Source organism: Planococcus citri, chromosome 3 (assembly GCF_950023065.1).
Source record: "Planococcus citri chromosome 3, ihPlaCitr1.1, whole genome shotgun sequence".
Lineage (NCBI taxonomy): Eukaryota > Metazoa > Arthropoda > Insecta > Hemiptera > Pseudococcidae > Planococcus > Planococcus citri.
Window position 1 is genome coordinate 15,521,665 of NC_088679.1, and position 26,703 is coordinate 15,548,367.

The 26,703-nt window shown below is 33.9% G+C and overlaps 2 protein-coding genes across 2 annotated transcripts in view; one reads left to right on the forward strand and one right to left on the reverse strand.

Moving 5' to 3' along the window:
- The window catches only part of LOC135841264 (nephrin-like), a 1,354,679-nt gene that overhangs the window by 778,958 nt on the left and 549,018 nt on the right, over positions 1-26,703 (reverse strand). The window lies entirely within an intron of this gene.
- Positions 18,515-22,410, forward strand: LOC135840766 (protein rtoA-like). The gene is made up of 7 exons (XM_065357435.1): positions 18,515-18,768; positions 18,857-18,958; positions 19,061-19,111; positions 20,499-20,567; positions 20,671-20,721; positions 21,006-21,041; positions 21,121-22,410. The coding sequence occupies exons 1-7, from the start codon at positions 18,613-18,615 to the stop codon at positions 22,159-22,161; spliced, it is 1,506 nt and encodes a 501-aa protein (XP_065213507.1). The 5' UTR covers positions 18,515-18,612; the 3' UTR covers positions 22,162-22,410.

Below are 26,703 nucleotides of genomic sequence, written 5' to 3' on the forward strand. Positions count from 1 at the left end.
ATTATACAAACCTGCGATAATCGTTGATGAGTAGGCAACTCATCCCAAGTACAAGTGAATATATTTGCCTAAATCGGGTATTGAAGGGACCACGTTGAAAGCACTTGAAAAAATTTTGTTTTCAAGTTAGCTGAGCACTTTCAACCGAACGCCATTACAGGACCACGATGAGAAGAGACATGAGAATTGGGCTTCGGATAGTAAATTTTGTCTCGGATTGTTTCATGTGGATTATCATTGCTGTAAATGATCAATTTCACAATTTTTCTTAAAAATCTCAAAAAAGGGTTTTCTTTGCAAGTTATTATTGTTGATGTTTCTTGAAAAAAAAATTTATTATTTTTAGAATGAAACCCTCACTCCTCTAGCTCAATTGGTGGAAAATTTAAAAGGGTAGAATCATCACGTAAAACGACAGTAAAAATTTTTTTTCAATTCGAAATGAAATTTTCACCCCCCAAAATTGCCCAAAATCCAGAAAAAGCTTATTTATTTATTTATTTATTTTATTGGGTGCCATTTACATGGAAGCGATTTTTTCACTTTAGTCATACTACGCGGTTCAAAGGGATGAAATTTTTTCTAGAATTTTTTTTCATACTTGATTTTTTATGATTCAAATGAATCTACACAACTTTTCAACTAATTGAACTAGCCCTCACCGAATATAATAATATACACTCACCAGTTATGTATAAAATGAACTAGGTAAAACATTTTCTTCATTTTTTTTTCTTTGAGGGAGGGGGGTGAATTTCAAGATTATTACACCCTCGAAAAAGTGAATTAGGTACTTAGAATAAAAAAATAATTGAGTATGCAGCCAGCAACTTCAACGTCTTGTCGACGAAAGGATTGGCTCGTTGAGACCTCTTACTCCTAAATATGTAGAACTCAATCTGACGATCCTGCGGACAGATAACGAGGGGCAAAGAGGGACTTAGGAAAATCAAAAACTCTCACTCACGTCTCAAAAAGTAAGGAAACGAGAAAACGAAATCCTAAATTACAAGTAAGTATTTGAATCAAAAAAATTCAGTTTGCTAAAAATTGAATCGACTGAACTCAAACTTCACGATCGTTTCATCATCTCTTGCGATGAAAGCGACTTACTAATTAGAGGATTTTTGGCATCTATACAAATTTTCTTTCCCTCCTTCTGGGAAAATTGATTAGTTTCACATTTTGGAAACTTTAAGATCTGATCTGAGTTTTCTGAAATGTGTGAAAAATCGAGTAGAAACCTGGTTTATACTTCGTAAAAACTCATCTCAAAAACGGTTCGAAGGAGATGTCCATGCCAGTGGCTTGCTAGAGCTAGATAACCGCCTGTGGTTCTGGAAAGAAGATAAAAACGTCGAAAGTAAACTCTGTAGTCGTCCAATTACCAACTCGGTCATGGCAAATTTCTCAGGCAAAATTGAAACGGATGCTTGAAAAATTACAATCATTAAAATCGAGTTTCAAAATTTAAAATATTTTGTTCATATCAACAAACTGGTAAAATTCATACGAACTCTCTAATTACTTATTTGGAAAATCAAGAAATTCGTTTCACTTTTTTCAAAATCAAATTTTAGAGGCCTGTTTTGAGTTCAAATCCCACAGTAAAATTTTCAACTTTAAAATTTTCAAGAACCACTACCCCGATGCTTAGGTTTTACCCACGGTGTTGTCGTGGGAAAATTTCGACCCACGTACTTGACCAAGAAGCATGTTTCATTTTCCCTTTTAACCAGATTTTTCATATTATATTTTTCGGAGATTATTCAAATTCTTCATTTTCGATGAAAATTTGAATAATCTTTGAAAGAGATGTTAATATGAAAAATTCAGTTGAATGGCCACATGAAAGAAAAGTCCCTTGTGTAAACGCGTGAATCAGAATTTCTCCACGACACCACCGTGGGAAGATCCTGAGCGACGGGGTAGCTATTTTCTACAATTCTAAATTCAAAATTTTACAGTGGGAGCCTAACTCAAAGTAACTTCAAATTACGCTAAAAAGGCGAATTTTAAAGCGATCAACTCGACTGAAGAAGTCGATTTAACGTCGAATGTCGTGGTATTTTTCCTTGACGACAATAATCAGAACATTGAAGATCGTATGTACACTGACATTGACCTACCATAGATATGATTGCAAGATAGTTTTTGCGTTTGCTTTCATCATACTTATTGGTTGATGGTTGCATTGGTTGCTAAGTTCGATTTTGAATATCAACTTGGAAGCTGATTTCCGTTTTATACCTGAAGAAAAGTTGTTACATAGGTATTTTTTTATCGAATTTTCGGAGGAAGGCTTTAAGGTTCCAGTTTTACCAGAACATCTAGGTAGTAGAAGGAGCTGTAAATTACCTGCAAACATTTTTTTTGGAAGTAAAAAGTTGACTCTTATTGCTCTTTTTTTTGATGGAAAAGTCAGGAAAAATCCATCAATCGTCTGATTAGCGCATATGTCAGGCGTTTAAAATTAATAAAATCGATAATAGCAAAACAATTGCTCAATAGATACCTTTAAGTACATATGTCAATCAATAAAAGGTATAAGATCGGTGAATTGGTCATTATTGATTTGTTTGGTCCCTCGCCTCGTTCTCGTGGTGGGCTGACTATGATGTTTGTAGAAAGATATGTTACCTCACATACTGTATGAAAAATGCCACAGCTGAGGTGAGTCCCCGGATCTGTGAAAGAAAATTCTAAAGAACTGCGAATTATTTTCCTATCAGATAAAAATGGTACACAATTTCGAGGCTCAAGCTGGACAACTATGTGCTAAAAATTTAACGTGACCATACATTACACTATAGTCCTCATAATCCTAAAAGTAATCCTACTGAAAGAGTCTTGAGGGACTTGAGTGCAAAATTGAGGTTATTTTTGAACACTTCATTGCGTCGGGAAGGTGTTTGTAAACATATACCTAGGTTGAGCTTTGGATGTCTATGAAATTGTTAGTTAAATTAATGGTACCACTTTCTTGTGTAATTTTTCACCAGACATGCTTTGGTCACTGAATAGTAAACAGTTACCCTTCGATAGGAAATCTGCTCTTGCTTCACCTGAAATAAGCCTAGCTTTGGAAACTTTACTTAGAAAAAGTGTTGACAGCTACAGATGTTTTTCCTCTCACTAAGTTTAATGGCTCAGCAATATACTCATATCTTCTTTCTTTCTTTTTTTTTTTGGTAAATTTTCTGTTTTTTGAATTTAATAAATATGTATGTACTTACATTGGTAATAATATCCTACACACTTTCATAATTGGAAAATTTACAAAAACATCTATGTGACAATTAGCAAATGTAGCGTATTTAAAAAGTACAAACTATTTATATTAATTTTAATGAAGTTGTATGTTGTATGTGTGTTTTGTTAGCGCACACGCGCGGTGCGTGATCAAGAACAAAAATTTCTATACATACTGATTTTTTGAAGATCATTCCAGATGCCATAGTCACATATACCAGAATTTTCCAAATACTTCGCGATCTATGAAAAAAACAAAGTTTTGAACTCCTCTCAAAGCCCAATGTTTGCTCACTCTCATCCTGGGGCAAATGATGACTCAAAGTATGCTTTGGAAGAAAATTGATGATGCATTTAGAGACCATGCTTATTATTTGAGATGCAGCAGTGAACTTGACGAAACCGATAAAGCAACTTATTTCTGCAAAAATTCCCAACTTGGAATGCTTCAGAGCAAGTGTACACATCTGGAGAATAATTTTGCGCGTATAGGTAAGTATATATACAGACTATATTGGTACGTAAGGTAATCCTATGTTTACTTTGTGGCAAACAGTGAATTAACAATCACTTGATGTATTGAGCATCTGACTGAACTTTCATTCCTGAAGTAGTATAAATAGGTATTAGGCACATAGTATTATAAATTTTGGAATTTGGATACATTGTCCATTTTGAAATTTGCCTCTATCTGCAGGGTTTCCGGGAAGTGGTGGTACAAACTGAAAATTTGGATATGACTGGGTACAACTAACTAAGGAAAAAGATTATGTAAAGGTGTGGCTCATCTTCAAAATTGAAGGAGCAAAAGCTAAAATCCAACTTTGACCATAGAGGTCGATAGTACTTCGTAAAAGGAACAAAATTACCTATCATAATCTTTTTACCTAACTTGCAAATTGAAGAAGACTACAAATGATTTTCAATTTCTAAAAATCGCAATAAAAAAAATAAATGCGGAAACGAATACTGAGTAAGTATAGGTAGGTAAGTCAAAAAATGAAAAAATTTTGTTATAGACATTTTTTCTTTGGTACTCTAAAATTTAAAAAGTTTTTGGAACTCGAAAATTGTAAATTTAATGAAATTCTTAGCAAATCAAAAATTGTTGAGCTTCCAAAAACTCTTCAAATTTTAGAGTAAAAGAAAAAAATGATCACAACAAAATTTGTCCATTATTTAACATACATAATTATAGTATTCATTTCCCAATTTATTTTAATTTTTTTAAATTAAAAAACAATTGTAGCCCTTTCAATTTGCAAGTTAGACAAAAAGTCGTACTTAATCTAGGTAATTTTGTTCATTTTTCAAAGTACTACCAACCCCCATGGTCAAATTGAATTTTGGCTTTTAAATTTTGAAAATGCATTTTGTCCCTCAAATTTTTAAGATAGGCCACACCTCACAATATGGCCTTTTTTTAGTCTGCCTGGTTGTATCCAAATCTGAACACTCCGACGCAGAAGAAGAGATGACAAGTCATCAGCTATTCGCTGATTGCAAGAGGGTTTTTGCTTTTTGTTAATTTGTTATAGTGGAAGCTATAAGAACTGCTAAAGGTGATATGGTGCATATTTTATACCATTAGGTGGAAGATTAAAAATATTCCTTAGGTGGGGAATATTTGCCAATACCTAGATAGCTCAGAAGGGTTGTAGTTTGTCTAACTCACTATACATCATTCAAAGAAGATACTTGATAAATGAGACTCTGCTTTACTTACTATGTATATTTTACAGTTTTTACATAAATTCATTGACATAGGTACGTGGTAATCTATAATTTTGTTAGATAGTATGAAAACGAATGAATTTATTAATGACAATGATCTAGTCATTTGTGCGATGGCTAGATCAACAAAATGAACTCTGAAGATAGAATAATTATGCGAAATGAGCACATGATACTTAATATTTTCACAAAAATGTTATTTTTGTTCAGTCATTATGGATTTCGACACCTTGCTCGAAAATCCATGAGAAAAATGATAATATTAAATGAAGTAGGTGTATCTCACCACTTACTTGAACTGTACACGTTTTCCATCACTTTCCCGGGCCCACCTAATACTACGGGCATCAGTGGACTTAGCTAAACAAGGCACAAATTGGACTTTGCGTATTTTGGTGATGTCCGGATACATCCCTCAATACCAAAAAGGTACACTAGTTATTAATCGAAAATAGTTCGATTAATCTAAATAAATAATGAATTTACCATGCGAGAGATGGCGTGAATTAAAGAACATTGCCATGGTCTCCTCGACAGAGGTATCCCCATAGCATACATTTTATCAACATTTGACGAGAGATTTAGCGTGAAGATCAGTATTATAAAGATGCGTAAGCTGGTCAAATCTCCACCCTTAACTGTGGGATACCAATAGTGCATTTGCTAAGTACACTCACTGTACATAAATTAGACAATTTATGTGATTTTATGTTAATTATGACCAAAATCCCTATTTCGGGCTATAAATGTCAAAGGCTCGCAAACCCTTTCTTTTTAAGAAGGGTGCTGCCTTATATGCACGAGCACGTTGTGTACTTAGCCTTCTTTAAGGAATTTACACACATTACCAATATTTTCAATATAAGGGGTTCATAATATATGCACTACTGTAATAGTAAATGTGGCCCATATTCCGAGGTAGGAGGAAGGGAAATTACCACTAGGAGGGGATCTCTAGTTAACGTAATGTTTCTATTTGTGGACCAGTCCAACCTACAAGCAGCCTAGTTCGTCAATGTATGCTTTACAGTGAGGTAGGGTATAGGCGGATTGGGAATGTAAATAGGTGTCTAAGTTTATAGCATATGTGACGCGACGCGACAAAATCGACCTTCGAGCCGAAAATAAGTTTTTGAGTTATGGGGGGTTAAAGTTTTCAGTCCAGTTCTGCTCGTTTAGCGGAAGCGCTTGCGTTCTAATCAGGTTCTCCGGCTAAACTGAGCTAAACATAGTCTTGGATAACGTTTCTTGCCTGTCTTGTGTGAATATCACTGGGTAAAATGGTTATTTACATTGATACAGGGGGCTCAGTCGTGATTGCGCTCATTTTTTCAATTTTTTATTTTATTTTTTCATTATTTCAATTTTGAAATCGATCTGGAGGCGAAACAAAGCGTTCTACGAGAAAAATACATCGAGCAAAGTTGTAGAAAATTAAATTTCCAAAAACCTACAAGAGGTTTATTTTTCTCCTAAATGCATAGTTTTTCCGTTTTTCTCAAAAAACAGAAATTTTATGGTAATCATCATGAGGTTTTTGTTTTTTGAGAAAAACGGAAAAACTATGCATTTAGGAGAAAAATAAACCTCTTATAGGTTTTTGGAAATTTAATTCTCTACAACTTTGCTCGATGTATTTTTCTCGTAGAACGCTTTGTTTTGTCTCCAGGTCGATTTAAAAGTTGAAATGATGAAAAAATCATAAAAAAATCAAAAAAATCAAAAAAATGAGCACACTTCTGACTGGATTACCATGTATATGAAACTATGCAAATCATAGGGACTTCTGGGTGGTTTTAAATGATTTTTGAATGTCCGAGTACCAAAAATCCGTCAAAAAGTGAAAAATAATTTTTTAGGTCCAAAGGTCGATTTTGTCCCGTCACGTCACATATGTTAATAGGTAGGAATTGTATTAACGATACCTTTCTGTGCGAATTCGCATTAATTATTGTGTTAATAAGTTGTGCGTTGTATATCGTGTAAATCTAGTCAACAATACACAGTTTATCTGTAATGTGTTTGCTTTATTTCCGTTACATCGCGTTCTGAGATGAGATAGGATCAACAAGTAAATAGGTCACTGAGTAACCATTCGCGAGCTAAGTGTCTAATTAGGGACCTATTTGGACTTATATCGATGTCGTTTACTAAAATTACTCATCAGTGTGAGTCACGAGGCAATCGGTACAGAACATCCGCAAGTTTTGTGCGCATGCGTCGGGACTTGTTATTTTTCATGCTATTCAATCACAATAATCACAACTGTGCTGTATGTCGTCGTATCCTCAATTCCTCATCGAATATCGTTGAGATGTTGAGTATTAAATTTTAACGTAATTTTCAATTTTAATTTTTTTCAAACTGCATAAATACATAAAACATCGATGCTTTACCTACTGATTGAGATTATTTTTCAAGGATTGCAACTTCGTTTACTCAAGCAGTCAAGTGAGATTACTCGTAGATGAAATTCAAAAATATTGTGTTTTGCAGCATCATTTCTATCTGAAATTTGATTGAAATGAAATAAAAAACGAATGAATACTGGCAAGCTCATCCCTGCTAGTAAATAAATGCTTCTTTACAATGTTCACATGATATTTTATATGTCTTATCGTCTTAGTAATACTAATATACTACTGCCTTTTTAGATGAAATGAAAACGATATGAGTTATGAGGTTTGATTATGCTTTCGAGAGAATGTAGATTTACAATGATCACATTGCACGCAGCAATTCATTTTATTTATTTAATATTTTAAATTACGTTAAGGTAACTTTTGTTGTTCAAAAAATGAATCGTAATTCGAAACAACCAGAATTTATTGAAAATAAACTGAAATTCGTATGTAGGGGTAAGTGATAACAGAATTAACAGAACAACACGCTTACACGCACAACAGCCAAGTCCCGACGCATGCGCACAAAACTTGCGGATGTTCTGTACTGATTGCCTCGTTAGGAAACAACTTAATTTCTATTATCACTACCTTTGGCAGTGGGGCCAATCTGCCCTCTGTCAAATTCCCTTTTTTTTTTTTACAAATTTGATTAGTACCTACCTATGTACCTTAATTTGATTATAGCCAAAAGCAAGAAATTTACTGAGTTTGAGTGTTACCTAACCATTTTATTCGTCTTTTTCTTCGTTATTTTTCATTCAAACAAATAATAATAAAAAACTATTTGGTATTCGACATGAAAAATATTGAATGAATAATTATTGTTGATGAAAAAAACCAGAGTACCAAGAGTAAAGATAACGTTGCATCGGCATCTCAAGTGAATTTATAGTCAGGGGTGCTAACCTTAATTATTTTAATTTCGATTACGGTTTCACTCCAATTTTTCCTTGAAATTTTTCAGTTTTCGGTTTGGTTTTGGTTTTGAAATTCAAAATTTCGAGTTTCGGTTTCGGTTTTGATCTCATTTATAAAAATTTTGGTTTCAGTTTTGGTTTTCGGTTTTTTTTCGGTTTTACATAATTTTTTTTTTTTCAAACATCTTCATTCTTCAATTCAAAATTTCTCAATCTCAGGAAACAAAGTACGAGGGGTGACAATTTGAAAACGAGACTTTTGCCATTGCGCGAGTTGTAGTTACATTAGAAGAACGGATGAGGTCTCATTTGAAAAAGGAGTGGATTTTCTATTACTGTACAAAATTTCAAGTTGATTGGATGATTTTTGCGTGTTTTACAGCTGCTTGAAGTGAACATCCTCCTTAGAGTCGGTCGTGAAACTTTGAGGAAGTCTTGAGGAGGGTCTTTGGTTCAGGGAGAGGCGACTGTGAATTAGAGGAGTGGTGGAAGTCCAAAAAAGTCAAAAATGATGTTTAAAAGAGATAAGGAACTGTTGGAGGAAGCTCACTCAATCAAAACCTCACAAAAAGTAGGCCATGGGGAAATCGTTTCCTAATGGTTGTGAGGAAACGCCCTCTGAGGTGAGTGTAAAATAATTTTTGGAGGAGATTGACCTCAAATATCTTCAGCGTAGTCATCCTTCAACAGAATGCCCCACAATTATTCTCCAAAACGCCCTTCGAAAATCTGTAGGGCCTTATTCAGAGGCAGCTTCCTCAAAATTTGAGTGGAGGCTATTCAGTCATGCTCAATAATGAAATGAATTTTGATTTTCAGGTAAAAACTTTCTGAGAACGAAGTAAAGGTTACTAGGAATTGAATCTGGGGAGTAGAAATGCTGAGGAGGCACTGAGATGTCTTGAGGAGGCAAAAATTCCTTCAAGAAAAATTTGCAACATTCATTTTCACGACGAGGGTAAAAAAGTTGCCAACTTTGAGAGGCTGTAAAACACGCAAAAATCATCCAATCAACTTGAAATTTTGTACAGTAATAGAAAATCCACTCCTTTTTCAAATGAGACCTCATCCGTTCTTCTAATGTAACTACAACTCGCGCAATGGCAAAAGTCTCATTTTCAAATTGTCACCCCTTGTATATTAATTTCATATTAATTCTAAAAAAGTATATATTTTTCAAGAACAATAATTTGTATAATTTTTTTAATACATAAATTTGTAAACAAAAGTCAAAAAAGTGAAAAAATCCCCCCAAAAAAATTGAAAAACCTGAAAAAACCCAAACCGAAAACCGAAAAAAACCGAAATAAATTATATCGGTTTAGGTTTCGGTTTCACTCACTCTGCTTCATTTTTATTGTTATGGTTTTCAACAGTTTTTAAAAAACCTATGAAATTTCGGTTTTTGTTTTCAGTTAGGGTTTGAAAATGGCTAAAATTAGGTTCTTGTTTGGGTTTCGGTTACGGTTTTCGGTTTTTTGCGGTTACGGTTAGCACCCCTGTTTATAGTATAAAGATCCACATTATTGTTTCATCATATGTACTTTCAATCGAAATCTGTGAAGAATAACCTACATATACGGATTTGATGTAAACATGGTCGAATCAAAAGACTCATTCTCAGCACATGAAGATGATACACATTCTACACTACAGTAATTTGTCGGCTGAGGGTACATCTCATAAGCCTGAGAATTCTGAAATAAAGCAGTCTTACACTACAATTTTGGATTTATGTAGACAGTACATAGTTGCAAAGATGAAAAAAAACTTAATCATAATAGAGCCAGAATACAATTCAGTAGAAACATGCGAAGGCTTAGTAAGTTTGTTATCCCATTTCACAATGAGTAGGTAAGATTCAATGCAAAAATTAGTCGCAGTTGCTCAAGTTGACGATATACCTATAGGTATCAACCTTCAAAGTGCATCTACAGATATCCAAATCTGAACACAATCATCAACATCTCTTAGCTTTGGCCGATGAAAAAATCTCCATCTCCCAGCAGCCTCATCTCAGCACAACTTTTGGCCGATGAAAAAATCTCCATCTCCCAGCAGCCTCATCTCAGCACAACTTTAACTCGAAAAAGATACCCATCAGTCATAAAAGTATCACTGTGAAAAGTGAAAGCGTAAAATTTCTCAAAATCTTATCGTGACAAGCGAGAAAAACACGATGTCGAGACTATATAAGGGTATAAAACACATAAAGAGCTTCGCTGGCTTCTTAGAGGTGATGTGATAGCGTTAAATACGCCGGAGAATCGTACACTTTCGCACTTTCTTCATCGTGTTCTCATTCTTGACGCTGACATTGCTGCAACGCGTGCAGAGCGTTTTTAAAGAATCGGAAACAAGCCATTCTTCTCTGTTGTTTCATCAAACAATATAAAGAAACGTTTCTCTCTATTTTATTGTTATATACCCCGGCGCTTAAGAGAGTTAGAGACTCGGCGCAAAATTTACGATCTTACAATTATACGTCGTCGTCGCGCATATTACGCGAAAATACTTTACTACACACGTATCTACATATCTGCCTAGATAGAATTTCCTTCCAAATTTTCGGTACATTATTCTCAAGCACTCTATATACGAGAGCGCTAGAAAGAAGAATAAGATAGCTACTTTATGTGTAAATAAGTCGAACAACTCAGAGAAGATACACAATATATTATACATACTATGAGTGTGTATGTGTTTCATTGCCACGAGTAGGTACGAGACGAATAAAAAAGGATAGGTACCTTCGGTTAGGCCTACTCGTAAGGATCATAAGCAGCAGCACACTACACTGGTGTTTATTAGATATGTGCCTCCTGCCTTACCTTATTTCACCATCTTTTATAAGTTAGCTCGTCGCATAAACGCTTCTTTTACCTTCTACAAGATACAAGGATATAGGTACAGATACAAAAGTGGAACAGTCGATGATGCTCATTGCCAGATGTGCCAAAATACCATTTATGCTAACAACCTCACCACCGTAATAATATAGGTAGTACGGTACACGCACTTGGCTTGTTGAGTAGGTATATAGGGATCGTTCTATGGCTGGGTTCATCTCGAAAGCCAAAAACCAACGTTCTGAATAAAGGTAGTAAGTTTTTATTAATTTTTTTTCAGAAAGGGAGGAGGGGGGAGAGGGAAGAGAAAATGAATCGTTTATTTGGTAAAGGTTACATTTCACTTTCACGCTGCTGCTTCAATTCTTGCCTCGTTTTTCAGAACGTGAAATGTGAAGAAATGTGGAAATTGGGGCACGAAAACGAAGTAAATTGTGTTTCCTTATAGTCTGGCATATGGCATTATGACATTAATATGGAGTAATTGCACCCCCTCTCGATCCTTCGAGACAACTTTCTTCTTGAAGAGTACAAAAAATATTTTAGAGCAAACTTGCATAAAAAAAAAAAAGGCTACCGACAAAATTGATTGACAGGTCAGCCAAAATCTCAGATTCTGCTTTCCAGTTTCCAGCATAAGACTTGCTTGAAATTTTCTGGACTAGACAAAGCTACATCAAAAGAGCACAGCCTGCCAAAATTTCAAGTGCTGAAATGCTTTTTTAAAATTTTGGAGAATTTTTGAAAATCAAATTAAAATTAAAAATGAGAAAAGAATACAAAATTTTGCCAAATTGACTTCAGCTAGTTTTTGGACCTTTATGGCTAATAAGGTAGGTACCTACCCGTCATTTTTTTCAAAATCGGTGTATTCCAGTCTGAAACATACTATTGTCCAACAATTTCACACTTCTTTGAAAATAAGAAAAATTACTCATCTTTGAGGTAGAAAGATGAAATTCAGCTTACACTCTACTTTTGACATGAATTCCGAAGTGGATTGGAAGCCATTTAAAATCCGTTCTGAAGCCTCCAGCGGCTTTCCAGAAACTTCTTTTTTCAAAAAATGTCACAAAATCTGTTCGAATCAACTTTAGCACACAATGTGCAGCTTGAATTCCGGCATTTCAACTTCACTTGAAATTTTATAGAAATTTCAAGTTTCAAAAACTTACTGGAGGCTCCAGTAATTTTCAAAAAGTATCTGGAGGCTCCAAAACGACTCGAAATCGATCTGCATTGTTGAAATTGGAGTGCAGAGCAAATTTTGAATCTTCAGCTCTGTTAGAAAAATCATTCTGGAGGCTCCAGTAATTTCCAAATAGTTGCTGGAGGCTTCAAAACAACTAAAGATTCACCTACAGCTGCTCAACTTAGTAGCGTATTGAAATTAATTTGTATAATAAATTTCGGCTCTCCAGCTGCATTTTTGATGAAACTTTATAGAAATTTCAAGTTTCAAAAATCTACTGGAGGCTCCAGTAATTTTCAAAAAGTAGCTGAAGGCTCCAAAACGACCCGAAATCAACTTGCATTGTAGAAATTGAAGTATGTACAGAGCAAATTTCGGATTTCCAGCCCTGTTTGGAAAAATATTCTGGAGGCTCCAGTAATTTCCGAAAAATTGCTGGAGGCTCCAAACGACCCGAAATTGATTTCCATTGTTGAAATTGGAGTGCGCAGCAAATTTTGGATTTTCAGATGTGTTTCGAAAAGTATTCTGGAGGCTCCAGTAATTTCCAAAAAGTTGCTGGAGGCTTCAAAACGACCAAAAATCTACCTACAGCTGGTCGACTTCCTAGCGTATTGAAATTAATTTGCATAATGAATTTCGGCTCTCCAGCTGCATTTTTGATGAAGCTTTGTGGGAATTTCAAGCTATAAAAATCTACGCGGGAGGCTCCAAGAATTTCCAGAAAGTCGCTGAAGACTCCAAAAGTCCAAAATTGACTAAAACTCACTAGCAGTCGGACTTATAATAGCGCGAGTTTCAGATTTCCAACTTCATTTAATGAATTTTATGGAAATTTCAAGTTTCAAAAATGTGCTGGAGACTCCAGAACTGCTCAAAATGGTTTGAAACCGATTGCAATCGATTTGGCAGGTTGAAAATAGAGTATCTTCAAGAATTAAGATTTCTAGGTCAATTTGGTAAAATTTTGATTTTTTTTTTTCTCATTCAAGAGGGAAGTGCTCTAATATATCGGCTTGTTTCTAAATTCGACCACCAGTCGATTTCGGCTCATACTGCCTTTTCTGGTGTATTTTTCGAAGAAACTCTGCACGAGTTCATATAATCACACGCTTTATTAATCGCGTGAAAACGAAATAACTCAAACACATTTTTTTCAAATGTTACGGTATGTACCTAGGTATTCAGTTTTTCAATTTTGTTTGAAGAAAATTTTTTTCCCATTTTGACTCATTAAACTTCCTTATTCTTGGACACCCTGTACGTGTACGAGTTCAATAGTGCATCACCATCTCACATTGGGCAAACACTACACGTGAAAACAACTCGACCACATCATCGTCGTATCGATAAAATGAACCAAGCGTTAATTCGTCTCAAATTGTAAAAAACCACGGATACCTTTATAGCTGCTTCTACGACCTTCAAAAACTTTCCTACTTCTCGACAAACCGTACACTCACTAAGTATCGTACTAAAATCGTTCACGCATCAAATCCGCCTTTCTAAACGAGCACCGAAAAAAAAAAAAAGAAAAGGAGAAAGAAAAAGAACCCTTTACAAAACTCATTTTTCTCTTTCGATTGAACAAAGGTACCTACTTATATCCTTAGTTTAGCGAGAAAGTTTTCCCACTGTAATAAGGGGGTCAATAGGTACATCGTTTGGTGTTTCTAATGTGTGATTCGCTTAACACAACCATACGTATAAGCAGGGTAAACAATGTAAAATTGACGCTAAAAAAAACGAAAGTAAAGTTTTTTTGAACATTAATGACTAGTAAGTAATTTGTGACTGGTGATCTGGAAAAAAAATGGCAAATGTTAAACTCCATCTGAAAACAGTATTGACAATTTTTTGTGCCATATTATACGTTGAATATAATGAACATTCTCCGTTCCATCGATTTTTTCTTTATAAAAACCAAAAATTTTGGGAGGAAGGGAGGATTGAAGTTGAAAAATTGTAAGTATAACTACATTTTCGCGAGTACAAAATTCGATTTTCTATTCCTTATTCATTTTCTGTAAGTAGGTACGAGTATTTTAGGAATCCTTCACAAGGTAGAAAAATGTGATTTAGAGCTAGCAAACATAAACACACACTATGATATACGTATATGAACTCACATTATAGCACAAGGTATGAGTAAGTTCATTTTTTTTTTTTTTTTGAGTATTTTTAACGGTATACCCTCCTTGCCAAGTCTACTCGTACGTTCGAAAACCTCTTATCGCTCAACTCGGCATTAGCATCGTCTCTAAGGACAAATAACATAAAAATTATGGAATTGACGAATTACTGCGAAATTCCATCATTGCTGAAAGCCTCCCCCTCACAATACCGAGCACCATATTGAGACTATACTGGCCCATCTGTGTACCAGAAACCCACTCGACTCCAGCCAGAGATTGCTCAGTATTAGCTCCGCTTAGAGAGTGCTATGACGTCATCAATAAGGAGCTCCTATTCCGCTAAAGATGCACTCCTGACAGAGCAATGAGCATATAGTATTTCTTTCTCTTATACAAATTCATATTATTTAAGGAGCTCCTGGGTTAATGTTGAAAATTGGGAACGGGATGAGTAGTTGTATATATTTTTACGAATAATGAACGTATCAAAGCTACATACTTTTTTAGCTCCTTTCATCCTTAATATCTGGTTTGAAATTCTCTACTCACCTGAAACAAAAAAAACAAATTTTGATTGCTGATGAAATAATGCAATACAAAAAGGCATACAGGTAAGTATATTATTCATAATCGAATTTCAGTGAAATTGTCAAAAAATATATAGGGCATGACCAGAACTTGACAAAAATTGCAAAATTTCAAGAAAAAAACTTTTAAAATCTCGCAGACCATTTTCGGTTCTTCAAATGCATTTTTGCCCGATCTTAGACTCATTTCAACACATTTTCATGCACTTTGGACTACTTCCATTGGAATTTTATCATTGTTTGGTGATTTTAAACGATTCCAATTCTTTATTTTTTTGTGTTTTTACATCATTCCAACATATTTTCAACACATTTTGGGGAACCAGCATTTACAGGCCCGTAGCCAGGATATTTTTCAGTCAGGGCAGATGGAATTGTAACCAGGGCATGAAAATTTACCAAAACTTATGAGTTGTGGGGGGGGGGTCGCAAATTTTGTATTTGGTCAATAATTGAAGCAGTCATAGCTCTTGGAAATCAGTATTTCTAGAGGCATAAAAACAATGGTATTCGAATGATGATTTTTTTTTTTTAAGTTAAAAATGAAAAGCTAATGGGAATGAGCAAAGCGAAGGCAAAAGCTCTCGAAAATCACTATTTCGAGAGGTATAAAACAACGTATTTTTGAGTGATGAGTTAGTTATAAAAAAAATTATTATTTATTTATTTATTTTATTTTATTATTTTGCTTAAAAATTTCAAAATTTAAATGATGATTTTTTTGGAAAATTTGAAATCGAAAAAAGAAAAGCAAACGGACCCGAGCGAAGCGAGGGCAAATCCCGAAAATTAGTATTATGAAGGGTATGAAAACAATGTTTTCTTGTATGATATATGAAGAAGTTTAATTATTTTTGTTTCAAAATTTTTAAAAATCTGAATGATTATTTTTTTTTAAATTCTAAACTTGAAAAAGAAAAGCAAACAACCCTAAACGAAGCGAGGCTCAAAAGCAATCAAAAATTCAATCATGTTTTGAGAAATAAAAATAAAAAGTTAATTTATGGAGAGAGAAGTTTATTTTTCTGATTCAAACTTTGAACATTTCTTGAATTTGAACAATACGTAAGTTTTGTACGCGAGAAAATAAGATGCAAATAGCATGAGCGAAGCGAAGGCAAAAGCTATCAAAAATGTGTAATTCAAAATCTAAAAAAGTCGACAAATGAGCCCGTATCATGTCTACAAAATTTGTTCAAAATTCCAGAAAAAGGGGAAAAAATGAAAATTTGAAAAAAAGTAGGACTTTTGGATAAAATTGTTGAAAAATAGGACTTTAGTACCTAGGACTAAAAGGACATTTGAGAAAAAGTTGGACTGTTAGGCAACTTGAATATGCAATCATTTTGAATGCAAAATTGCAAAAAATGGAAAAATGATTTCAAAATTTGTTTGAAAGAGGAGAAATTTGCGAATTCGTCCAGCCAGGGCAAAGCGTTTTGCCAGCCAGGGCGCCGCCCTGGCTGCCCTTATGCTGGCTACGGGCTTGCAGCATTAGGAAGCCTGCAAGAAGGGGTAAAGGAGAAGAACCAAGAGCGAGATTCGCAGCATTTTATTTACCATTTCCTGTACGTATATAATTTCACATTATATCATATTCCATTTTCCTAAATTCCTAATCGATGCCAAGAAACGATGGACTGGGTCATTTCACGTCAATTCGACCAAGAAAGTGGTAGATGGGTTCGGCGATTTTTTTGAAATTTTTTCTGCGGGAAGATCTTCCGGAAGGATGACCAATGGCGCAAATCGCAGCCTTCTAGCCCATTTTTAAAGGCAGCCAGGGGGTGTCAAAGTTTTCAGTGAATCTAAAATATCATCCAGTTCAGCAGTGGATTACTCGATAACCGCGATACCTACCAAAATGGAACTTTTTCCAATAGTTAGGGGTTTTAGAAGTCTTTTTGGTGATATCATAAAAATTAGTGTTGCCACATTTTTTCGTATAAAAAACTTGCTCAAAAAGTTTCGAAACGTAGTTTTCATATCGTTCCGACTCTCAAAAATTCTGAAAAAATATATTATGAACAAATTTTCAGGCTGAACAACATGGTAAAAAATTGGGATGGAGCCATGTCGCAAAGTCGATTTAAAAAAATTGAAAGTTTGCTAAAAAAATGAGATTTTTTGGTTTAAAACATGAAAAAAAGTTTTTATTGGTGAAGTTGACCCATTTGACCCCTATTTTTACGTGTCTGTTGAAAAAGTTGAAAACCCCCTTTCGCTCAATGAAATGAACTCACAAAAAAATCAAAATTCTAAAAAAATTCTTTTTTCAATTTCAAACATCAAAAAAAGTTCAAATTTATTCAGTTTTCTTATTTTGACCTCTGTCTGACGTATTTCGTGAAAAGTTGATAAAAATTACACTCATAGCAAAAAAATTAAAATTCGTTTATTTTTCAATTCACTCAGAATTTTGATTTTTTTGTGATGATTTCAGTTCATTATGAGAAAGGGGGTTTTCAACTTTTTCAACGGATACGTTAAAATAGGAGTCAAAGGGGTCAACTTCACTAATCAAACTTTTTTCATGTTTTAAACCAAAAAATCGCATTTTTTTTTAGCAAATTTTCAATTTTTTTAAATCGACTTCGAAGCATGGCTCCATCCTAATTTTTCAATAATGTTGTCAGCATGAAAAGTTGTCCATGATATACCTATTTTTTTCAGAATTTCTGAGAGTCGGAACGATATGAAAACTACGTTTTGAAACTTTTTGAGCTAATGTTTTGTACTAAAAAAAGTGGCAACACTGATTTTTATGATATCACCAAAAAGCCTTTCGAAACTCCTAACTATGGGAAAAAGTTCCATTTTGGTAGGTATCGCGGTTTATCGAGTAATCCACTGCTGAAATGGATGATATTTTAGGTTCACTGAAAACTTTGACACCCCCTGGCTGCCTTTAAAAATGGGATAGAGGGCTGCGATTTGCGCCATTGGTCATCTCTTCGGAAGGTCTTTCCACAGGAAAAATTTCAAAAAAATCGCCGAACCCACCTACCACTTCTTGGTCGAATTGACGTGGAATGACCCTTGAGAAGAAAATATAAATAAAAAATTCTGTCCTGAATAGAAACAATTTCAATTAAGCTTTCTTTACCATAATTATACCGCAGAACAATACAGTAGACATAGTTATTCGGAAAATTCTCATTATTAGAACTATCGCAGCTGTTTCTCTATATTTAACTCGCCGCAACGATAAGAAAAACAAACCTTTTTAAAATCTGAATAAGTGCACTGGATGTTTATAAATTTACCATAAAATATTTATAAAATGCGTTGATTGAATCGCGTTTTGTTTTCACCAGCATATGTATATTTAACCAATATTCAATTCAAGGTGACCCGTTCCTTACAACAAAGCCATCACAAATAGTAAATTTTTTCCTCTTTTGTGAATACAAATTGCAACACTTATTGTGTTAGAATTTTCGAGGCGAAAGTTCGATTCCTCGACGAGTGCAAAAAAATCACGCCGTCAGTCTACCAAAGCTCTTGGTTTAATCAACAGTTGAACTATACATGAGTAAACATGAACGAAGTTTTTCTATTCGTGGTTTTGTGTTTGGTAACCGGGTCAAAGGCCCTGCCACCGCCGAGTTCGACCGAATCGCCTAAATTAAATAGACGTCTTGAACCTAGAGATCGCACCTTTGATTTATCTTTCGGATGGTTTGGAGCAAACGAGGTATGTAGAGTTGATCTTAATTCTTAACGTTATATGTGAATTTCGCAATTGGGTAATTTTTTATAATGAAAATTGTTACCTGATGTAGAAGGATGGTGCGAATTCGAATCCCAATATTAAAATAGCCTCGAAAATTCACGATCGGAAAACCGAAACTGTTCAAAGTCTGTTACGAGCTTTAGAGGAGGAGGTATGTAATTCGATATATTTTATTTTGTACCATTAAATGTGATTTTTTAAGTACCATTTGGATCGTGAATAATAATATAATTCATCGTTTTGTACGATTCAGTCCAAACATGCTAACAGCGAACAACAGAAAAACATCTTGAGTCTCATTCAGGTATGCAATGGTTATATATTTATCAATTTACATTACTTGTATATACTTATTTAACAATTTTGGGAATGAAATTTTCAAATTACACGTATGTAGGATGTTCCAAAACTGCTGTCACTAGCCCCACCATTTTTCATCGAAAGGATTAATATTTTCATGGTCGATCAAATGTTTCTACGAAAATGTTTTTGAGCAATTTCGAAGAATTTCGAGCCTGAAACTCGATCATGGTTTTCGGTATTTGTGAAAAAGGTGTTTTACGACCTATCAAAATGGGTCGAATAATCGGCAGTCATTCTAGTTTTATAGACCGCATAAATCTCTTTAAAATAATTTATAGGAACCAATTAAACGTTCCAAGTTGTAATTTTCCAAAAATGTCCAAAAAAATTTGGTAGTAATTTTTCTATTCCTCTTGAACTTGCTGGTAACTCATTTTGATAGGTCACAAGGCACTTTTTCAAAATTTATGAAAATTTCGACTCAACTTTTAGCTGAAAATTCTTCGAAAGTGAGCAGAAAAAGACGTCAGATAGCTGTGAAAAGGTTTGATTTTCTACAATTGTACAGCTAATTGCCAGAAAGTTTTACTTTTTGCAAAAAATTGACCAAAATCTTGCTTTTAAGCTAAATCATCAAAAAATGTTACTTCTTTCTCAAAAAAAATGAGTACTTACCCAATTTCTGAAATCGCAAAGAATCTGATTGCCAAATAAAAGTCTTGCTTTATTTGCAAAAAATTGACCAAAATCTTGCTTTCAAGCTAAATTGTTGCAAAAATTCGACTTCTTACTCAAAAAATTGAGTACCCAAAAGTTCAGCTTTTTGCCAAAAATTACCAAAACGTCTCGCTTTTTATCAATAAATTTCCAAATAATCAAATGTTTTGACAAAAATTGCGAAATTGAAAATATCACTTACAAAATTCTGGCTTTTAGGTAATCAATATCGCTTCACAAACGTAAATTTCACCTTTTTTTGCTAAAATTACCCAAAAGTTTCTCCAAAAATTGCCAAAAAGTATTACTTTTTACGAAGAATTCCCAAAAAGTCCTGCTTTTAGCAAAAATTGTCAGTCTTGCAATTTGACAATCTATTTTGAAAAATTACCGCGTTTAAGCAAAATTGCAGGAAAGTTTTGTTTTTTGGCAAGAAATTATTGAGAACCTTTTGCTAAAATTATTTTTCAAGTCTTGTTTTCTGCCAAAAATTGCTACCAAAAAGGAAGTTTTTTTTTTCAAAACTGATAAGGTATTGTGATGCTTTGTATCAAGACCACCTAATATTAAAACATTCTATTAAAAGCAGATTTATTAAAGTATATTGTATTTTAAAGTAAGTAAATCTTATTACCAGAAATATTCATTTTTGTATTGTAATTTTTCATTAGATTCTTTTGAATAATGTTTGGCATACAGTCGATATGAGAGCTTTCGGTACTCCACAAAAGATGGGAGAGGTGAGTGTAAAATATTATTCACCATTATCGAAAAATAGTACCTATATAATAAGTAACTTAGCTTATATATTATCAATAATAATGGTTCGTTGTGTTTGAACAGATGATGAGTGCAGAAAGTTTCATTAACAAGCTTAAAGAACTTTTATGGCAGGTAATTTTTTCTCACTTTGTAATGATTTACTAAACTCGATAGAATTATGTAGGTAGGTACCTTATCTACTTCCAAGTTTGAGTAAACCCAGCAGAATTCAGATTTTAAATGATGACTGGTAAACGAGAAATCTATGTGGATAAAAAACAGCAAATTAGGAAATTTCTAAACAAAAAAAAGTTGCACAATACCATCTATTTGTTTACAAATATTGCTAACTTATCTATCTGAATTGAAAAATTGAACTTTTTCATGAAATTTTTCAACCATTGTTTGTTTTTCAGATTTTGCAACTGTTCTACGAATATTTCTCTCAAGAGGTAGGTGAAAATGTATTTCTTTATTAAAAATTACAGTCCCCAAAATATCAGCTAATCCTTAATTACTTTCTCTTAACAGATGATGGGTAAAAGCCCAATGTCCATGGGTAAATCAGACTCATTTGACTATATGGGTGGCAGTTCAGGATCAGAGAGTGGCTCAGATTCAGGTATGAGCTCAGAATCTGAAGGTGCTGGTAGCGGTTCTGCAGAAAGTATGTCATCCGGATCTGGAAGAAGTGATTCAGGATCATCAGAATCCGGTTCCCAAGAATCAGGAGAAAGTGGCATGTCAGGTAGTATGCCAGGTGACATGTCATCCGGATCTGGAAGAAGCGATTCAGGATCATCAGAATCCGGTTCCCAAGAATCAGGAGGAAGTGGCATGTCAGGTAGCATGCCAGATGACATGTCATCCGGATCTGGAAGAAGTGATTCAGGATCATCAGAATCTGGTTCCCAAGAATCAGGAGGAAGTGACATGTCAGGTAGCATGCCAGATGACATGTCATCCGGATCTGGAAGAAGCGATTCAGGATCAGAGTCCGGTTCACAACAATCAGGAGGAGGTAGCATGCCAGATGACATGTCAAGTGGATCCATGGAGTCTGGTGGGTCTTCACAATCTGGCAGTGGAGAATCATCAGGCAGTTCAGGTATGGGTTCAGACATGGGTAGCCACTCATCCGGAGATAGTTCTGGAAAATCAGGTGATAGTGGGTCCATGCAATCCGACGACGACAAGGGAACATCAGGTTCTGGAAGTGTACCATCTTCAGGCGAGTCAAGCGGATCTGATGGGTCAGAATCGTCTGGAGGACGTTCAGATGAAAGTGGGTCTTCTGGAATGCAACAATCTTCAGGTGAATCGAGTGGATCAGCTAGTGGCCAATCATCAGGTGAAATGAGTGGTTCATCTGGAAGCGGACAATCTTCTGGTGAGTCGGGTAGGTCTGGGTCTGACAGTAGATCAGGCAGCATGGGTGGTGAATCAGGCGAACCTTCTTCTGAGGATATGGATGATATGGACAGTATGGATGATTCTAGTGAGCAGGATGCTATGCAAGTCTATGGTAATACTAACAGACCATGTCCCCCACAAGTGAAAATGTCTCCTTAAGTTTTAATTTGTAGTAAATAATATTACCGTTTATTGTGAGTAACTAGTAGTTTACCACCTAATCTTTAAAAAATATGTATCTATCCTTCATTTAGAAATGTTTTTGTAAAATATTGTAATCCGTGATTTTGTAAAGTTTTATTGTTATTTATTTTATATATTATACGAACAGTCATTATTTATTTCATTAAATATGCCTATGCCTATCTTTACTCAATAATTAAAATACGTACTCACATTTCAACCTAATCATTACAATTCATTTCAACATCATAATTATTTATTACCAATTCATATAACCTGCATTTCAAGTTTGCACCTCAAAATCAGAATAAGGAATTGAATGTTCCTGGAGAAAAGTTTCATAAATAAGTAGGATCAAGTTATAAAATAGGAATTTATTATTGTCAAAACGGCATTTTTGAAAACTTTTGTGCAAATTAGCACAATTACTAATTCCTTAATCAATCCTTAGCTTCTCAAATCCATTGGGTGCTGAGTAAGGTAGAAATTCTGCTATTATGTATTTAAAATAAAAAACATTTTATAAATAGCATACAAAAATACATCACGAACCGAAATTTCAGATACTTAAATGCATTTTTCGATTTTTGGCGGATTTTTCAAAAATCAAATGGTCAAAAAATGAAAAAAATCAAAATATCGCCAAACCGGCCTAGGTAGCTGAAATTTAGGATCTACCCTATATTTCACCCACCAAATCGATTAGAAACGGTTTTGCACCGTTTTGAGCAGTTCTGAAGTCTCCAGCAAATTTTTGAAACATGAAATTTCCACAAAAGTTTACCAAATGAAGTTGGAAAATCGAAATTGACTCTGCACGTTCAATTTAAAATGCTGAATCGACATGTATATGGTTTCAAGTGGTTGTGGAGCTTCCACCGATGTTTTTTGAAGGTTTCAGGATGGACCCATATTTCTGTCCAGGCATACCTAATTTTTTTTTTTAAATTGTGCGTATAATGGTCAAGTTGGTCACCAACAAGCACCAATCTCGAGCATATGCGCTGAAGTTTATTTGGACATATTTTATGGAATTTTTTGAAACCCTGCAACCTCAAAAAAGTCACTGGAGGCTCAAAGATGACATGAAACCACCTGCAGCTTCGACATCAGCACTTTGAAATCAAAGTGTGGAGTTGATTTTGGATATCTTACTTCATTTTTGGTAAAATTTTGTGGGAATTACTAGTTCCAAACAAAATCTGTTGGAGGCTCCAGAACTGCTCAAAAACGGTGTGAAACCGTTTCGAATCAATTTAGCAGGTCGAACTGGAGAACATTTCTAGTTTACGCATTTGTAGGTTAATTTGGTGAAATTTTGGTTTTTTCCTCTAAATATTGACTCGAATTTGGTTTTCAAAAATTCACCAAAAATAGAAGAATTCACTTCGGGAGCTGAAATTCAAGCTGGTAATAAATTTTTGCATGCTCTTTCGATCTACCATTGCCTGGTTCAAAAATTTCCATGCGAATTAACGTGAAATGAATTCCTTACAAAAAAATCAAAATTCTAAAAGATTCAAAAAATGAACGAATTTTTATTTTTTTGTTGCGAGTGTAATTTTTATCAACTTTTTCATGAAATACGTCAGAAAGAGGTCAAAATAAGACGACTGAATAAATTTAAACTTTTTTTTATTACAGTAAGTCCCCCTTATTAGAATCGTGGATAATAGAATGGGAAAAATCACGAATTTTGGCAAAATTTAACAAAAATTAAATGAAAACATGTGAAAATGGCATAAAAACGCGAAAATAAATATTTTAAATTGGTGAAAATTGGTATAAGATGATGGAATTTTTTTTTAATTTTATAACAATTGTACAAAAAAGTGTTTAAAACATATTAAAAGGCTAAAAGAAACTAAAAAACCGAAGAAGTATTAGAAATAACCTCAAAACACATCTAAAAGCTAGATAAAATCTCCACATAATTTGGAATTTTGCATTTTTTATCCTTCCGCTTTATAGAATACTCCGGTTTATAGAATCAAACATACCGGGTCCCAAATCGATTCTAATAAGCAGGACTTACTGTATTGAAATTGAAAATTGAATTTTTTCGAAGTTTTATTTTTTGTGAGAACAAATAAAAGAAGTGAAAACTGAAAGCAACTTGGTCGGGGAGGAGGTATCCGCCGAATACTCACTTTTTCACTACGATGTGGATGAAATTAGGAACCTGACGATTCAATCCCGCCTACCTATAGCGTATCAATTCATGGCCAGAAAAACAAAAAGGTATGTCATCTGTTTATTTTATTTTTTCAGATTTATGCTAATAAACGTCATGTGTAATGTATATGCATATCTTTTGTAGGATCATGTTGTTTTCAGCCAGCGAATAATTATCATACAATCTTCATACCAATTTCTTAGTTTTTTCCTTACAAAGGAATTTAGTACATATATGTACCTTATGAAGACCTTCGAAAAGCCTGCATTATTGAAAAAACCAAACTCGACATAATTGCACAAAATGCAAATTGATTTCCAACGATCCATTCATTAACAAGTAATTCAAAATTTTATTATATAACAGGAACAGCAAGCAATTTATTTTATTTTTCAACTTTTGAATTTTAAATCTACATTAAATAATTAAAAATTTTAATTCCATCCAATAAATTTTTTAAATTTAACTGTGAACTTTGGCTCTCCCCGAGGAGATCAAACGTGTGGTTATGGATGTCGCAGATTTTATTACTAGCCCTGATGGCCTTCAAGCTTTGATAAATGATGACCGTCATTGCTAAGCTAAAATTTAACAAATCAATGACAACTCACCCATTTCTTGGTTTTTTCCTTACAAAAGAAATTTAGTGATGTGTTACCGTGAATGTGTTTTCTCCAGGTATGCTTAGGTCCCTGCTTAGATAAGGGGGAACAGCAAGCAATTCATTTCATTTTTAAATATTAGGTATAATTATTTTAAAACTTTTCAATTTTAAATATCATTTGAAGAAATGTAAGTTTGATGAATTCATAAAAATAATTAAAACCATTTTCTTTGAATTAAATATTATTGATTCTTTTCCATTATCTCCAGTCAAAAATAAAAGATTTTAATGGATCCCGCCACATCCAGAAGGGGATTTCCCCATACATCATCTGGACGACATTGTTCTAGTTGCTGAAGCAAAAGAAGTCAGTAAGTTAATGATACATATATAATGAGTACCTTACCTACGTAATAGGTATAGTTACCTTTAAACAACAACACGAAATAGGTATGTCAACAGGATGAATGGAATACTCGGAGTCAGGAATGCCATAAGAAAATCAACCTTTTGAGTAAAAAGAACATTTTATAAGCTGCAGAATTCAGTTTAATATCAATTTTTCCTCGCATGTGGAAAAAAATCACCTCAATCACTTCTTAGTAACCCGATTAGCGCAGTGGCAATTATTTTTGTCATTTTTACTGCCACATTGGCATTTTCGAGTATAAAATTGGCACCTACGAAATAGAAAATGAAGGTAAGAGAAAATTGCCACGGAAGTGTCAAAACATTGCCACGTATTTTATTTGCGCATGCGCATTTTGCTGTGGTTGGCAATAAATTGTCAAAAAATTGGCGATAACTTCCTTAGAAGAACATTGTCAACATTTTGGCAATTTTTTGCCAATATCAGCATCATGCGCTTGCGCAAGACATTACAGATGCTATTTTTTTTTTTTTTTACAATTCAGTTGAAGCGCTACAAAAATTCAAGTGTATGTTTCAGTGCTCAAAATTTTGAGGCTTTCATTGAAATAATTACTTAGTATATTTTGGTGGTTTCAAAGTTTAAAATTAAACTAAAATCATAAGTACTAGAATGGATTTTTTTAGAATCCAATTAAAAATTAGAATTTTTCATTATTTTTAAATTGATTTTTTTGGTTTTTACTATAGTTTTTCTTTCAAAGTAGGTACCTATTTCAATTTTTTCCAATAAAAATCACTACACTCAGCCAAATTCTGTAAAAAAAAAGCAAAAACAAAAAAGAACAAATGCGAAATATTTTGCGAGGTAGGTACCTATTTTATAATATTTTTGAATTCACGACAATCACTGAAATTGAAAAAAAAAAAACGGAAAAGAAAGGTCAATTTTTAACCAAAAAAGTCCCCCTCCCCAAAAAAGGTGCTTTTTTTGAACTTTCTGAAAAAAAGTTCTCCACAGTCATTGCCAATTTCGAAAAGGAAACAATTTAATTTAAAATAATATTTGAACCGAATTATCAAAAAAATCTAAGCAGAATAATTTTTAGAACAAAAATTCTGAAGCTAAATTCAAAAATATGTACCTACTTACTTAATTTTTGAAAAAATTACTGCAAGCAGCCACTTAAATTTCGAACCCCCCCCCCCTCCCACCCACAAAAAGTTTTAATTTCAATACCTAGCACCTAATTCTAATTTAAAAATTTTTGAGAATAGGCTGACCACGAAACATGAAAAAATTATAATAAAAATTGATACTTAAGTATGACTGAAAATATGCCATTAAAAAGAAGTGCGAAACTCAAGT

What these genes read in the sequence shown, in the direction of transcription:
- LOC135840766 (XM_065357435.1), top strand. Translation starts at nt 18,613, where the DNA reads ATGAACGAAGTTTTTCTATTCGTGGTTTTGTGTTTGGTAACCGGGTCA. An exon ending in CTCCACAAAAGATGGGAGAG is followed by an intron (nt 20,568 to 20,670) that starts GTGAGTGTAAAA and finishes GTGTTTGAACAG; the next exon opens with ATGATGAGTGCAGAAAGTTT. An exon ending in TTAAAGAACTTTTATGGCAG is followed by an intron (nt 20,722 to 21,005) that starts GTAATTTTTTCT and finishes TTTGTTTTTCAG; the next exon opens with ATTTTGCAACTGTTCTACGA.